This window comes from Notolepis coatsorum (genome assembly GCF_963971535.1).
Source record: "Notolepis coatsorum genome assembly, chromosome: 10".
Taxonomy (NCBI): domain Eukaryota; kingdom Metazoa; phylum Chordata; class Actinopteri; order Aulopiformes; family Paralepididae; genus Notolepis; species Notolepis coatsorum.
In genome coordinates this window covers 22,980,620-22,998,196 of record NC_140174.1, presented here as the reverse complement: position 1 = coordinate 22,998,196, position 17,577 = coordinate 22,980,620, and the positions used below count along the sequence as shown (strand labels likewise).

The 17,577-nt window shown below is 42.7% G+C and overlaps 1 protein-coding gene across 1 annotated transcript; it reads left to right on the top strand.

Moving 5' to 3' along the window:
* Nucleotides 1-1,582: 1,582 nt before the first annotated feature.
* Nucleotides 1,583-17,565, top strand: rsl1d1 (ribosomal L1 domain containing 1). The gene is made up of 9 exons (XM_084322871.1): nt 1,583-1,656; nt 5,099-5,238; nt 7,041-7,179; nt 7,595-7,743; nt 8,840-8,941; nt 11,235-11,328; nt 13,182-13,313; nt 14,867-15,016; nt 15,438-17,565. Exons 1-9 carry the CDS (start codon nt 1,615-1,617, stop codon nt 15,549-15,551), a joined length of 1,062 nt encoding a protein of 353 aa, XP_084178997.1. The 5' UTR covers nt 1,583-1,614; the 3' UTR covers nt 15,552-17,565.
* The last annotated feature ends 12 nt before the right edge of the window (nt 17,566-17,577 follow it).

Here is a 17,577-nt window from a genome sequence, read left to right as displayed (position 1 = left end):
CCCTCTGCTGAAGCCTGTTCAGCTTGACAATGATGGGCCTCGGCTCTTTGTTCACTCCAGGACTGGTCTTGCCCGCTCTGTAGGCCGATTCACATACGGGAGGGCTGGGGAGGACATCTTTCCCCAGTATTTCCTGCAGCAATTCCGGCATGGTCTCCGAGAGACGGCCTCCCTCGTTGCCCTCCGGTACACCAACAATCCTGATGTTGTAGCGTCTCTCCCGGGACTGCATTTCCACAATTACCGACTGTAGTTTGGCAACTTCAGCCTGCCTAGCCAGCAGGGAGGTCTCCAGACCCGCCATCCTCTCGCCTTGTAGTGAGACCTCTGTCGTTAGCGTGGCTAGTTCGTTAGCATTAGCCGAGGAGACAACGTGCAGCGACTCCATCTTGTCTTTCAACGCGTCGACCGCCAACCTAATTTCCTCTGACATCTCTCAATGAAGGTTATCAAAAAATTCCGCCTGCACTTTTCTTTGTGTTTCAGCGAAGCGTGTCTCAAAGTCTGCATGGAGTTTGGTCATGACCGAGAGTACAGCTTCGCTTATCTCACTGATACTGGGCGACGGCGAGGTTAGGCCCGGTGGCAGTTTGCCGGCTGGGGTGCTCATGGATCTGGTCTCCACCACCGACATCGCAGAAAGTTGAAAAAAGTCGACGACAGTAGTTGAAACTCGACGACTCAACAAGCAGACAAATAACAAATTAAAATAAAATAAAGACTAATGGGGAGAAAAGTATATTTTGCACGATAGAAGGGAGCTCACGTGAAACACGTCTACTCCATGATCGCCTAGCTCCGCCCTCCTGTGCTCCTAAATTTCTTTGTGTGCTCCAAAAATTTTTCATTTAGGAGCACATGTGCTCCTTGGGAAAAAGGTTAGCGTAGAGCCCTGCATATGTTATGATGAATTGAAAATGGGGGACCCTGACCATTTCACTACCACACTACAGAAGGGTAACCCGTTCACTACCACACTACAAAGGGTTAACCCTTTCACCATCTGTAATGTGGTAGTGAAAGGGTTAACCTTCTATAGTGTAGTAGTGAAAGGGTTAAAGACCCAGGGGGTGACGAGGTAAATGGTGTGGACGCCAGACAACAAAGGCCTTATATATAAATGGTAAATGGTGCATTTATATATCACGCGGGGCGCGGGCGCGGCCAATCAGAGAAAAGCCGAACACAAGTTGGTTGCCTTTAATATTCACGCGGCCCGCGTATGTAAGCTACTTGTTCAAACCTGAAAAGTAGTATTTGGGCCAGCCCCGACTATAGACCTGTTCGCTGTACTGTATACGAGTCAGGCTAGATCCACAAAGAATGGATTGCATGGAGCAAGTTGCACCCTTACTTACAATTCATTATGAATTGAAAATGGGGGACCCTGATGTAAACAAGACGAAAGTCTTTCTCTGGTCTGCATCCCCTTAACAATTGTTTGTATTGAGCCGTACTGTACTGTACCCATTCTGCAATCTGTTAATGCAATTTTCAATCAATCAATCAAAAGTTTTTGTCGTACTAATAAAGTTGTGAAAATTGACACTGACGTCACGGCGGCCTACAACGCATGCGCCTGCGCGTCTCCAGTAAACACGTGAAGCAGGCAGCATGGCAGCGAAGACGGAAGAGTTGGTACTTGACCGATCACAGGTAATAACTGGCTAAATATGACATGATTCATTATACATTCTTCGTTATAAGCAACACATATTTCAGAAGATGTAAATGCTACACGCTGATGCTAAACAGTGGTGTGAAAGTGAATGAATCATAGCTTTAATTACAAACGTAAACGAGTTGGCTAACGTTAAATAGCTAGCTAGCTGCTGGGTTGACTTGGCTGCCACGAATGATGATCCCTGAACAGTTTGAAGCTGTTCGAAAACAGAGCTCATGTGTCTCGTTGTCGATCGGCAAATAATGAAACGTAATTGAACCAGTCCAACTGTAACTGAACCAGTCTAACTGTAATGTAACCAGTCTAACTCTAATGTAACCAGTCTAACTGTAACTGAACCAGTCTAACTCTAATGTAACCAGTCTAACTGTAACTGAACCAGTCTAACTGTAACTGAACCAGTCTAACTGTAATGTAACCAGTCTAACTCTAATGTAACCAGTCTAACTGTAACTGAACCAGTCTAACTCTAATGTAACCAGTCTAACTGTAACTGAACCAGTCTAACTGTAATGTAACCAGTCTAACTGTATTACTGTAATGTAACCAGTCTAACTGTAACTGAACCAGTCTAACTGTAATGTAACCAGTCTAACTGTAACTGAACCAGTCTAACTGTAATGTAACCAGTCCAACTCTAATGTAAACAGTCTAACTGTGATGTAAGTAACAGTCTAACTGTAACTGAACCAGTCTAACTGTAATGTAACCAGTCCAACTGTAATGTAACCAGTCTAACTAACTGAACCAGTCTAACTGTAATGTAACCAGTCTAACTGTAACTGAACCAGTCTAACTGTAATGTAACCAGTCTAACTGTAACTGAACCAGTCTAACTCTAATGTAACCAGTCTAACTGTAACTGAACCAGTCTAACTGTAACTGAACCAGTCTTAACTGTAATGTAACCAGTCTAACTGTAACTGAACCAGTCTAACTGTAACTGAACCAGTCTAACTCTAATGTAACCAGTCTAACTGTAACTGAACCAGTCTAACTGTAACTGAACCAGTCTTAACTTTAATGTAACCAGTCTAACTGTAATGTAACCAGTCTAACTGTAACTGAACCAGTCTTAACTGTAATGTAACCAGTCTAACTGTAACTGAACCAGTCTAACTGTAACTGAACCAGTCTAACTGTAATGTAACCAGTCTAACTGTAATGTAACCAGTCTAACTGTAACTGAACCAGTCTTAACTGTAATGTAACCAGTCTAACTGTAATGTAACCAGTCTAACTGTAACTGAACCAGTCTAACTGTAACTGAACCAGTCTTAACTCTAATGTAACCAGTCTAACTGTAACTGAACCAGTCTAACTGTAACTGAACCAGTCTAACTGTAATGTAACCAGTCTAACTGTAATGTAACCAGTCTAACTGTAACTGAACCAGTCTTAACTGTAATGTAACCAGTCTAACTGTAACTGAACCAGTCTAACTGTAATGTAACCAGTCTAACTGTAATGTAACCAGTCTAACTGTAACTGAACCAGTCTACAGGGTGTCCGCGGGACCTTAAAAAGTCTTAAAAAGTCTTAAATTCAACTATCAACTATTAAGGCCTTAATTTGTCTTAAAATGTCTTAAATCCGACTTTCGGAGGTCTTAAAAACATGCCATGTCATCTAATGTTTCATTGTGAAATCTGGGGGGAAACTATTATTATTAACGGGAGATAAATCAGGCTTTTTTTTTTCTTTCACGCAAACGGTACGCAGTGGGGCGGAACCAATAACATGGTCCTTAATGTGTGTCGCCGTCGGGAGCTATTTCAGAACACCGGAGCATAGGTAACACGTTATTCAAGCCGTAGCGATAACGCTGACGTTTAGTTTAGTTTAATTGATTTGTATTTATTTGCACTCGTTAATTTAACATGGGAAAGTGCAAATTTAATGAGAACCTGCTCGAAAACCCTCTGTTTGCACCGTGGTTGGTCCGCTGCAAACTCTGCAAAAAGGATTTTAAACTGGGAACGATGGGAATAAAAGCAGTCGAGTCACACATGCACATCGCTAAGCATATGTTACCTCTGAAAAAACCCGCCTGCAGACAACTTCAATATCAAATTTATTTTCGACGCCGTCCACATCAACTGCTCAGGGACAGGTAGGTCGACCGTCTACCACCAATTACATCTGCACCTGTCCGGGTAACGTTCGGCTCCACGCCAACGTTTGAAGCTGAGGTACTGTGGGTTCTAAATACGGTCGCAAAGCATCAGTCCTACAATGGAAATGAGGGACTAGGAGAGGTATTCCATGCGATGTTCCCTGACATGTCATAAATGTCTATGAATTGAAAATGGGGGACCCTGATGTAAACAAGACAAACTTCTTTCTCTGGTCTGCATCCCCTTAACAATTGTGTATATTGAGCTGTACTGTATTGAACCCATTCTGCAATCTGTTAAATAAAGTATTCATTCATTCATTCAACCAAACCACAAAAACAAAACAACTGAATGAATGAATGAGAACTTTATTTAACAGATTGCAGAATGGGTACAATACAGTACGGCTCAATACACACAATTGTTAAGGGGATGCAGACCAGAGAAAGATGTTTGTATTGTTTACATCAGGGTCCCCCATTTTCAATTCATAGTGACATTTATGACATACACAACATACATGACATCATGACATTTATGGCATAGGGACATACATGACATACAGGTATATAGTACTGTTACATTCGTGACATACTGTATACGATATGCAAATAATATACAGTACTGTTACCCAGAGATCCTAACAGAAAATATTATATACATATGATGGGGATGATACTGTACATTAGGAGGAGGGGGGGGGGGGTTGGACATTTACGGTGGCCAGTTTATAATTGCAGCCTCCCGTAGGTGCTCTTTAATAAGAGCGGTTTTGAATGTGGGCAGGGGTAAAGTGGGTTTTAGGAGTGAGGTTAAGCAGTAGTCTGACCAGTTTGTTTTGTGATGTTTGTAATCTTGTTTTTAGTGCCTTTGAGGTGCTTTGGTACCATGAGGTCCAAGCATAGTCGTAGTACCCTTGAATGAGTGTACTGAGAGTACCCATGATTTTTGCCATTTTGTTATTGTGAAATTGGCATTAAATTTTATTCTGAGTGGCATTAAAAAGTCTTAAAAAGCCTTAAATCTGACTGGGCTAAACCTGCAGATACCCTGGTCTAACTGTAATGTAACCAGTCTAACCGTAATGTAACCAGTCTAACTGTAACTGAACCAGTCTAACTCTAATGTAACCAGTCTAACTGTAACTGAACCAGTCTAACTGTAACTGAACCAGTCTAACTGTAATGTAACCAGTCCAACTGTAATGTAACCAGTCTAACTGTAATGTAACCAGTCTAACTGTAGCTGAACCAGTCTAACTGTAATGTAACCAGTCTAACTGTAACGCGTCTTTCAGGTGAAGAAAGCTGTCCAGGCTCTACAGGCTTTCCTCAAAGCCAAGTCCACTCCCGAGTTTGAGCTTCTGGAAGAGAGTCAGCAGATCTCTCTGCTCTTCACTCTCTGGAAGGTGCCCAAGAAGGCACAGACCGTCCGCATGTGAGTGACTCCCACTACTAGGCAGGGACTGTTAACATCATGTATCTTCATGTCAGCAACATCCCATCAAGCCATCTCTAAACTAATATTATATTTGATGAAAGGTTATTGTCATTATGCAGCAAGTACAGTGTAAATGTCCTAACCCAACCCCCTCCAGTGTACAGTAAATGACCACGTATGGTTTTGTCAATATTCCAATGTACAGTTTTGCTTGTACAGTTGTACAGTGTCCCCCACCCACCCCTCCTACCCAACCCCCCACCCACTCAACCACCTCCAATGTACAGCCCCCACCCACCCAACCTACCCACCCAACCTCCTCCAATGTACAGTTTCTACGTCAAATGTATATACTCTCTTTTCTAGACTCTTTTTGTATCACAAACAGTACTGTATTTGCAAATCTGGTATGTCATAAATGTATAGATGTAGCAGTACTGTCTATCTGTAAGTCGTGTATGTCATATGTTATGATGAATTGAAAATGGGGGACCCTGATGTAAACAAGACGACATTTTTTCTCTGGTCTGCATCCCCTTAACAATTGTATGTATTGAGCTGTACTGTACTGTACCATTCTGCAATCTGTTAATACAGTTTTCAATCAATCAATTAATCAAAACAGTACAACGAAAAGAAAGCGGCATCCAACCAGAGTGCAAACTAACTAAGTAAAGTGCAATAGGTGTAATAGGTGAATAGGTACAGGTGATTCAACTGGGTATATAACATATATAAATTAGTACTACTACTGAGTATAGTGCTAATCAGATGTATGTACAGAGCTGTAGTATTTATTTACAGTGAAACAGGTATAAAGACACTGGTAGTAAGTCATACTGGCCAGCAGCGTAACTAGTAAGAGTAGGTAAGGGATATGTACAGATATAGATATATAGTACTATCTACATATATGTAAAAAGGATTATATGCAGGCAGATGTGGAGGTATATATATATATTATATATACAGTAAGAATAATATATATATATGTGGTATATACAGCATTATTGTACATGCCATCATACAGAGTTATATGGGTTATATGCAGGTGTATAAGTAGATATATGGTAGAAGGATTATATTCAGACAGATATGGATATATATATGGTAAATGTATATATGGTATATATAATACAGCACTATAAAACCAAACATCCCATCAAGCCATCTCTAAACTAATATTGTTAGGACAGATGTATGTACAGAGTTGTAGTATTAATATGTACAGTGATACAGGTATAAAGACACTATGATAATAATAAGTCATACTGGGCAGCAGCGTAACTAGGAGTAGTTAAGGGATATGTATAGATATAAATATAGCATCTACAGATATGTAAAAAAAATATTATGCAGGCAGATGTGGAGATATATATATATATATATATATATATATATATATATACTGTAAGAATAATATATAGCTATGGTATATACGGCATTATTGTACATGCCATACAGAGTTATATGCAGGTGTATAAGTAGGTATATAGAAGGGTTATATGCAGGTATATTCAGACAGATATATATATATATGTGTGGTAAATATACATTTATATAAATTATATATATGGTATATGCAGCACTATAAAACCCAACATCCCATCAAGCCATCTCTAAACTAATATTGTTAGGACTGTGCTTATTCAACATGTTATTTTTGTGTTCTTATTATTATTATTATTATTATTATTATTATTATTATTATTATTATTATTATTATTATTATTATTATTATTATTATTATTATTATTATTATTATTATTATTATTATTATTATTATTCCTGTTCTCCAGCCCCCTGCCCCATGGCCAGAGGTCGGACACGGATGAAGTGTGTCTCTTCACCAGAGATGAGCCCCGCATGTCCCCAGAACAGACGGAGAGGTTTTACAAGAAGTTATTGCAGGAGAACGGCGTCAAGAATATCACAGAGGTACCAGAGAACGCCCCACAGGGGTCCTGAGCGCCTCTTCGTCTCATGTGCAGACTCGGCTGTATTTAATAAACTAATAAAACTGTAGATGTTGTACATCTTGATATGGTCACTTGACCTGGGACGTGTACACGCTGTTATATAGCACCACAGCAAACCCCTGTCCTCCCTGCTCAGTGTTGGACACAGGCCATGCCTGGTGCCACAGAGTATCAAAGTAGGTCCAGACGCACCTCCTACTCCCCGTGGAAACTGTCTCTACAACTTTGACACAGGCTGTACCTTCTGTGTGGAATCTCCGGGAAGTCAAGTAATCGCAAAAGGCCATAAGTTCTAATAGCGATGTCGGGTCAGTCGTTTCCTCTTGTGTCATACGCGTGGTCGTGGCTTTGACGTTTCCCCCGTGTCTCTGCAGATCATCCCCTACAAGGTGCTGAGGACGGAGTACAAGCCCTTCGAGGCCAAGCGCCGCCTGCTGGGCAACTTCGACATGTTCCTGTCCGACAGCCGCATCCGGCGCCTGCTGCCCTCCCACATCGGGAAGCACTTCTACGAGCGGAAGAAGTGAGAGGCCTCGGCGCACCGTTCACTCGTCTGCACAATCACAATCAGAAAGGCCCTTTTTTGCCATGTAGTTTACACAAATACAAGGAATTTGATTTGGTTGTTTTTGGTTGCGACATTAACGGACAGACGGTTACGGTGAAATAAAATGGAATATAAACTAAATAAAAATAGAAGCACAATAGAATAGGATAGAATTATAAATAAAATAGGCCAGAGCTGTACAATTGTGCACGATATGGTCAAGTATATACACTAATTAGAATAAAAACAACAATACAGTGGGATGGGATATTTTGCAGGGCTGTGCAATTGAGCAGTAATATGTAGAAAGTATGAACAGTCAAGTGTGAACAAGTATGATGAGTTTTGATTGTATACCGTAATTCCTCTAATAGTAACCCCGGCTTGTATTTGTTTCAACTGTAGCGGATACCAGGCTTGTATTAGGAGGAGGCATGTATAAGAGAGAGGCCTATATTTCTAATTTTCAAACAGATCATAATGAATAAATCAACATTTTGTGTCAGTTTGAACCCAGTAAAATGTACTGGGTTCATTTATTGAAACCAAGTACTGTATGAAATACGGTAGTAAACAGTGCAATTACAGGTGGTCAAAAAAAGTAAAATAAAGTAAAATAGTGCAATCACAATACTGGTATAATAATAACTTCGTTTTATACAATTCTGAGGTAGGCTTACTCTCTTGGTAAACATTAACACCATACCATTATATGGTATTTACTGCACAGCCAGGCCAGCATATAACAACAATAACTCTAATATACATGAAACCCGGCTTGTATTAGGAGGCCGGCTTATAATTGCTTAGCTCAACAGCGCACCCGGTCATTAATGGAGACCCGGTTTTTAATTGAATACCGGTTACTATTAGAGGAATTACGGTATATACAAATGTATAGTCCAGGGTGTGTTTTTAATGTAACACAGTGGGGGGTCGGTTCACCGAGGGATGGCGGGTCGGCTTTTGCACGGTTTGCACGGCAATTGAGAGAGTCGTGTACAACGTTGATAACGTTCCTCTGTGTGATGGTTACTGTGCTGAGATGGTGGTTGTGTTCTCTTGTTCCCAGGGAGCCTCTGTGTGTGAACCTGCAGAGCAAGCATCTGGCCAGAGACATCGCAAGTGTCATTCAGGGCACCAGCATGAAGGTCTCCAAGAAGGGCTGCTGCTGGTAATACGTTCACTATGATGAGGTTCTAACAAAGACCGATAACTGGTCTCGTCGATTGCCCTACCTCAAACCCCGCCCTCTTTTCTTGATCCTCCAATCACAACTGTTTCTTCCCTCCTGCGCGGTCGATTCCCCCGTGGATACGTTTCCTCGTCTGTTTCTCAAATAGTTAGAAAACTTGTGTTAATTACCCCTCGCAATTGCTTGAAACGGAAGGCGAGGAGAGAAGAGCAACGATATGATATGAAGACATTACTCTTGAGCATATGGTGAGTAGCACCACAGCAAACCCTGTCCTCCCCGCTCAGTTTTGGACACAGGTCACGGTCAATGCCTGGTGCCACAGAGAATCAAAGTACAGTATATCCAGACGGACTTCCATCTCCACGTGGAAACTGTCTCTACAATTTTCTTTTTAATAACTTTCTTTATTGTAAGAGTTTTCAAAATGATGCAGACAGTTATACATATTATACATCAATTTTTTTCTCCCCCCCCCCCCCCCCCCATTTCCCATTACTATCCCCTAACCCCACCCCATCCCCCCCACGAAGAGTGACAACAAACATACATATAATACACGAAAATACAAAATAAAAATATGTGACAGAAAAACGAAAGAAAAACTGATACTAATATAACTGAGATGAAAAGACGAAACATTTTAAGTAATAAATAAAAATAGGCTGCCAAAGAGCTGATGGCATCACGCTGGATTCAACCCGATAAAATGTGCCGGAAGTTATGGGTTCTTACCTATCTCGATGTGATTTATCTAGAGATATCTACCGCACGAATTTTAGGTGTTAATGAAGCCAGCATAGCAATCTGGTTAGATGTGGTGGAGAAGATAAAGGATAGCATATGAACTTGTAATCCCTGGCGTTAAACGGAATAGTGGATGGATAGTCCAAGAGGGGGTCCTGAGGGGGGGGTGGGGGGGAAGGGAAGGAGAAGGAAAGAGTGAAGAGCAAGCAAGATCACATGTATTGTATTGTAGTGTATTCATTATGTGTATATCTTTTAATCTACATTTATTTTGATTTAAGTATTGGACAGTCATTATTGTCATTATTATGTCTGTCATAGTCCTGTGATTTATTGTGGATTTCTACTGTTAATGTATTGTGCGTCTAGTTTTATGTTAAAAAAGGGAAAATAAAAAAACATTTGTTAAAAAAAAAAAGGAAAAAACGGGGGGGGGGGGGGGGGGGGGGGGGGGGGCTCAGTCGTCACAACCAGGCAGGGATGTCAAAGATTCTATGTGCTTTAAAAGGGGTCTCAAAGTCTTCTCAAAGGTATTCACGGAGCCAATAGGGCCTTTGAGGGAGAATCTGAGCTTTTCAAGATTAATAGATAATAGTAGTTCCTTCCTTAACCCACCTATTGTGAGATGGAGGTTGAGTATGTTTCCACTTAAAAAGAATAAGTCACCTGGCCAATAAAGTGGAGAAGGCAAGAACAGGATGTGATATTTTGGAGGGTAGAGGCTGCAGAGGAACACCGAACAAAGCCACGAGAGGATCTCTACAACTTTGATATAAACAGTGATATTGGGTTGAATTGATGAGATGGAAACGTTTTCCCTCCCTCGTACCGATGGTAAAAACCTACACAGAGCTGGCTGTTTGAGTTTCTCATGTCTCTGTTGCAGCATGGCCCGCGTGGCTCACTCTGGCCTGGTCGTTTAGTTTCTCATGCCAGCCTCTGTGGTCTCTGTTGCAGCATGGCCCGCGTGGCTCACTCTGGCCTGGTCGTTTAGTTTCTCATGCCAGCCTCTGTGGTCTCTGTTGCAGCATGGCCCGCGTGGCTCACTCTGGCCTGGTCGTTTAGTTTCTCATGCCAGCCTCTGTGGTCTCTGTTGCAGCATGGCCCGCGTGGCTCACTCTGGCCTGGTCGTTTAGTTTCTCATGCCAGCCTCTGTGGTCTCTGTTGCAGCATGGCCCGCGTGGCTCACTCTGGCCTGGTCGTTTAGTTTCTCATGCCAGCCTCTGTGGTCTCTGTTGCAGCATGGCCCGCGTGGCTCACTCTGGCCTGGTCGTTTAGTTTCTCATGCCAGCCTCTGTGGTCTCTGTTGCAGCATGGCCCGCGTGGCTCACTCTGGCCTGGTCGTTTAGTTTCTCATGCCAGCCTCTGTGGTCTCTGTTGCAGCATGGCCCGCGTGGCTCACTCTGGCCTGGTCGTTTAGTTTCTCATGCCAGCCTCTGTGGTCTCTGTTGCAGCATGGCCCGCGTGGCTCACTCTGGCCTGGTCGTTTAGTTTCTCATGCCAGCCTCTGTGGTCTCTGTTGCAGCATGGCCCGCGTGGCTCACTCTGGCCTGTCCGCAGATGAAGTCACGGACAACATCGAAGCCACTGTCAAGACGGTCATTGCCAAACTACGGACGGTGAGTCTACAGTCCAGAGGATCTTCTCTCCATTATCATTACTTTGTATTACTTGTTTTACTTTTGTATTGTATTTTCTAAAGTAGCTGTGTAGTTGATGGTGAGTAGGTGATTGTGTGTAGTTGTGCTACATTGGTGACACTGCTGACAACACTCCGATTGAGTAGGAGGGAATCTTCCATATGGCACTTAGATTTTTTTTTACCGGCGACCAGCAGCTCTATAGGTCACTGTCGGTTGGTTGGTGTTACGAAGGATCAGATTAAACCGAATATATATATTTATTGATTGATACATATTGCATAATATTTGTATATCGTTTGATATCCCTTGTGTATTCCTTGTACATATACACGGAATATCCCTTTAGCCTAGTACAGACCATAATATTTCGTTCTCCTATTGGACAGCGGTCCCTTGGGCGCCATTGCCATACCTCCAAGGTCTGGTTCAAAGTCACCGCCAAAGACTTGCCTGGACATGAACGGTTCTGCGCAAGGATGTGAGACAGGAATAAAGCTGGTACTTGTTTGTTCACCTAGCGCAGGTGAATACAGAAGTAGAGTTACCCAATAAGTTGAAGCCTCACCCACGATACAACGTGTGGTGAAGTATGGCCTGTTTGGCCCCAAATAGAGCATTGAGACCGCGTGCGAATTAATAACTGTAGTATCAGAGTTTAACGCTGTACCGTCGAGTTCGACCTATTCTATTAATTCAGTAATAGTCTATTTGTGTATAGTGTATCGTGCGGCTACCGTTCTACAGTGACCAGCATCACCAACGTTTCCTCGTACCAGCTAGTGTGCTTATCCAGGCTGGGCTGCTTACCCTGGCGCTTTCACCCGAGGAGCCCTAGACGAGGACCGTGTGGATCATGTACACTGGATAACCTACCGACGACTGCATAGCCCTTTTCGGCTGGATTATATTTGCTTTTGGTCCTGTAATTGATGGAGCGGAGAATCGCCTACACCCACAATTGTGTGGGATTTACCCTGTGAGGAGCCACGTCGAGCCCGCCTCTCAGAAGCCTGAGGCCGGCTAGCTTTCTTCCATGCGGAGCTGCATGCTACGGAGAACAGCTGTATTCGTCTGCGGATCAAGAGATTATTGCACCGTCTCCTGTACTTGGAGTCTCTTTATCATCGTTGACCCAGACTCTACTACCGACAAATCCTCTCCCCTTGCTGGCTTACGACCGGAGGGACCCTACCAGTATCTCCCGCTATCTTACCAGAGTACCATAGATATAATTCCTAAGATTCAGGTTGTATTATTATCTCCTGCGTAATATGAGAATGGACATACGTTATTGATTTGCCTACGCACATTCCTTTGCCTTATAAGCGCATCCAAAGTAAAGTATATTATGTACTATCATTGCTGCTAATAAATACTTAAACCCAGTTTTGTGTGGAACCGAGTCATTGTGGGAAGTGTTCATCATAAGATACCTGTGTACTGTATGGCCAGTAGTAATGTACATAAGACAGTAGTGGTTTAATGATACCATACTTATTAATACAGTCAGGGAATTGTACCCCTCAGTTACAGTTGGTACACAAAAATTTCTGCACTCTCTAGTGGCCACAGGTTTCGCCCTAGGAGGCTGTAATTTGGCATGGAGGTCAACTGTGTGTTCATGCCAATTGGATAAAAGAGGGTGTGGCAGTGGGTGTGGCCTATCATACGGGTCCAAGTTTCCCCTCTTGCCGTCTTAGAGAATCAGAATGTTACGTTTGAGGTTGTCCATGTCAGCTACAGTACAACAACTCTTGTCGTGCTCTTCAGTCGTGTTACAGACACATGTGTCTGAGATGTTTTTAACCGGCCTGTGCTCCTGGTTGCAGAAAGGCCCAGTGATCAAGCTGATCCACGTGAAGAGCCAGACATCAGTGTCCCTGCCCATCTACACCTCGGACCTCGGCCACCTCACCCTGCTGGAGGACGCAGAGAAAGAGGCCCGGGCAGAGAATCTAAAGGTATGTATGCCAGTTATGTGCAGTATAGGTTTGTGTGGTGTGTGTGTGTGCACATGCTCAACCATGTCTCAATTAGAGATGTTCCGATACCATTTTATATATACTGTTTTTTAGTAATAACTAGAAAGTAATGGTATTTATTCAACAACAGGTGATTGTATAGATTTGTATTAGTATCATTAATCAACGAGTATGGGGCTGCAGCACTGTATATATACCCAACTCCAATGATCCACACGGACATTAGATGGTGTTGCACTCGCTACCCAGTGGCTCTGCAGATATACCCTACTCAGTCTGTAAGCTAGTAGCAGATAGAACGTTCATGTTGTGATTTTCGATGCAAAATAAATATTCAACATTCTCTTTTGAGACTCCGCCTCAGACTCTTATCCTTTGGCACTTGGAACTTGCTGTACTTTGCTTGCAGGTCTGCAGAAATTATTGCTGGATTATGAATAGCACCAACTTTAACCACGGTACCGTTGTCAAGCTAAGCTAGCTGACCTAGCTCGTCTTCCCGCATTGACATTTGATAACGTTAGTCAGCTAACGCTAGTCAGTAGCTACTTAACTTAAATACGATTCACCGTGGGTGCATTATTGTTGATAGACGGTCACGGACAGTGTCAGGTCCTGGAGAAAGGACAGGCGATCATCTGATTTGATGTAACGGGCGGATGTTGTTCCAACTAACTAGCTTTTCAGCTAATGCCATCATAACACCAGCAAGCAAAACACATCCCGTCCGAGCTCCCCGTCACATCGCTCTGTCGGGGACAATGGAATTTAAGAAAGTGTATCTGCTGTTAAAATGACAAACTGCATCACACTTTAAAACACGTTCATTTTATGGGCGGCTAGGTGGTGTAGTGGGCAAGGCACTCGCCACCAGTGTGGAGACGCTAGGATCCGCGTGTTCGAATCCAGCTCTCCACATTGTTTTCAGTTTAGCTGGTCGTCCGCAGTAATACACATTGGCCGTATTACGGGGAGGGAAAACTGAAGGGTGGGGATCGAACGTTGTGAACAAGCGACTCCTACAAGTCGGTTGGTGCGCCTGCGCAGTAGAATCAGGAAGTGTCGGGGGCAGCGTGAGCCTCCCACGCGTTACTCCTCGACACTGAGAGATCGAGCTGCGCAGGTGAAAAGATGCGACTGCTGTTACCTCAAGTACCGGAGGGGACTTGTGCTATGTATGACTTAGTCCACATTGCAGCCGGCTTGTGGGAGGCAAGAAACAGCGTTCGTGACAGGGGAGGGTTGAATTGGATGATACGAAATTGGGATGGGAGAAAAATATAGAAAAATGGGAGAAAAAGTGGATAAAAAAAAAAAAAAAACACGTTCATTTTATAATCCTCACTCTCCGCAGGAGATAAATTACGTCATGGGATCGGAGGCTACAATTTACGTGTATCGGCCGATACCGATACCAGCATTTTAGGCAGTATCGGCGGCATTTCCGATACTGGTATCGGTATCGGAACAACTCTAGTCTCAATAACCAGGTCAATTAGAAAATAAGCATGTTATCCTTTTATGAATTGCAGAGGAGGAACCAGCCCAAAAAGCGAGTGAAGAAAAATTTAACGAAGAAGACTGATGCTGACCCTGAGGAGGAGGACGAGTATGAGGATGAGGAGGAAGAGGCCCCAGAGCTGGTTTCCATGGTAACACCCAGGAAAAGGCCTAGGCTGCAGGTCAGTACTGCACATCGCTGCCAACCCAAATGCTTCTGAATATGTATTTGTCTTATTTACCAGTTGTGCGTATACCAGGGTATCTGCAGGGTATTAAAAGGTATAACATTTTTAAAAAAAATGGGGGGGGGGCAGCCCAGCTATCGGAAGAAATAATATGAAATGTTTCAAGTTGTTTTATTCAAGTTGTTTTTTGGTCATGAAATTTGTATTAAATCTAGCTCTAAGTGGTATTAAAAAGTCTTTAACTTGTTGAAACACACACACACTTTGGATGTCCCACAGTATACCATTTTAGCTTGGATTACAAAATGCAACAGCCAAACCAAAATAAATTCCTGGTAATTCTTGCGTCGTCAACAACCTGAGTTTCTGCTCGTGGACTGAACGTGGTTTTGTGTCGCCCTCTTCTTTCCCGTAGAGGCCAAACAAGAAGAAGGGGTTGGAGAAGCCGCTGAAACCTGCTGCAGGGAAGAGAGGTCCAAGAGCCAAGAAAGCAGGCAAAAGCCCTCAGAGACGAAAGAGAAGCACCTAAATCAAAACGACGTTATTCCGTGGAGTTTCTCCACACCGACAGCCTCCCCCCAGCGCACACACCCCCTCAACACAGGCCGTGGACAATTAGATCGCATATGACTGGCCTGCATGAAGAACTGTGGTCAGTATAGTCAGTCTGCCTTCCTGCTGCCCTGTTCTGGTATTAAACGGATGATACACCCCTGTAATCTGAAAAGAAGTTGTCCACCTTGTTAATGGTTTTGGTTAAATCTTTTGTAAAGGCTAAATGTTTATCGTTTTTTTTTTTTTTTTTTTTTTTTTTGTTGTAAAAGTGAAATATTTAGGATTGTTAACATACAGTTAGTGCTGTCACGATACCAACATTTTGACTTTGGTATCGATACCAGCCTAAGTATCACGATACCGGTTCTAAAACGATACCACAGCAAAAACTTAAAACATCAGGAAAAGTAATATATAGGAATATATATATATAGTGAGAGGGAGGGGGTTTTCGGCTCAGCCCCTCCTATTCCTCACTTTTGGATCTCTGCCCAGACTTACTATGAGAAGCTCCAGGATATTCTAAAAGTATCCATACTAATAAAATGTAGTATTGGACCATTCTTAACACATTGACCGCCAAAAACGGCTTACGACGTGTTTGCTGGCCATGCTAATTCTGCCAGACAACGCTGTACGACGTTATTGAGATCATATTAAATTTTTTCGCCATGCATTCATAATTCCGCCACCCAGCCTCTGGTGATACAGTGGGAGCCTGCACAACAGTGCAACGCCTCAATACCGCCACCTGGTGGATGATCGGGCGAGTTACAACCGGAAGTGGATCTGGTGATCTCGGTGCATCTGGGAAATCCGTCCGGCAGTCACATATCGTTGCGGGACTACAGACACACACTGGTGTGCATATGGATCGCTGCCATAACTCAATAATCGATATGATTTGGGCGTTTATTGCGCCATACAAACCGGAAATGGATCTAGTCGATCGACGTCAAATAAGTGGGATATTTTTCCTCCAGTCTCATCGGCGAACGGTAAGAGGACAGTAACGTTACTTTCAGCTTGATTGTTTATTCTTTTCACTGCAAACTGATCAGATCAATATATCACCCATACTACATAAAGCATTTACTGACGATCACGGAATTATAAACGCCCCCCCCCCCCCCCCCCCCTTTCATCCGCGCATGATTAATCATTACGTATACGATCATGTACAGTTTAATTTTTTTATATGTGTATCGGCAATAAACGGCAGTTGATAATCTATATATGCGTTTATGCCTATAACTCACGTTCTATGAATTACTGCAGAAAACGATAAAAACATACTTATATTCTAGATGGTATTTTTGGAAGAATCTATGAATGAAAAAGTATAACGTTCCTACATCCTGAACGATAGATAATCGATGTTGAATGGGCCATAGTAATGTCAATTTAGCAATACAATTTAAAAAGTTATAGCCCTGCAAAGAAGGTGAACATCTCCATAGGCTTAGACTGGTGGCAGTGATCCTACATTGATGGATAGAAGCATGGCAGGCAATGTGTTAACGGCTGGGTATCGCGATACTTTTCTAGTATCTGTGTAATATCATGCAACCCTACATACAATCGATCTCAACCCCCGCCCTCTTTTCTTGATCCTCCCAATCACAACTGTTGCTGTCCGAGGGAAGCAACAGTTGTGATTGGAGGATCAAGAAAAGAGGGCGGGTTTGATATGGGTCAATAGATCAGTATTCCTCATGACATTAATGAATATCCTACCAACATGGCGCAGTGCCATCCACTCAGCTCCTTATAATTTGCCCACCAAGATGATGCGATGATGTAATGGAAAACCATAAATAGCCCATTTTTCATGCTATACAAGACATCTCTTTTCTTGTATAGGGTTTATGAAAATGCTTGGATTATTTCCTGATATATATATGTTTACCCCTGTGTCATATTTTATGTACAAAAAATGGAAGCATTTTCAGTAGCGCTATGCATACAATAAATGGTCACCTTCTCTATACAGCCTCTGT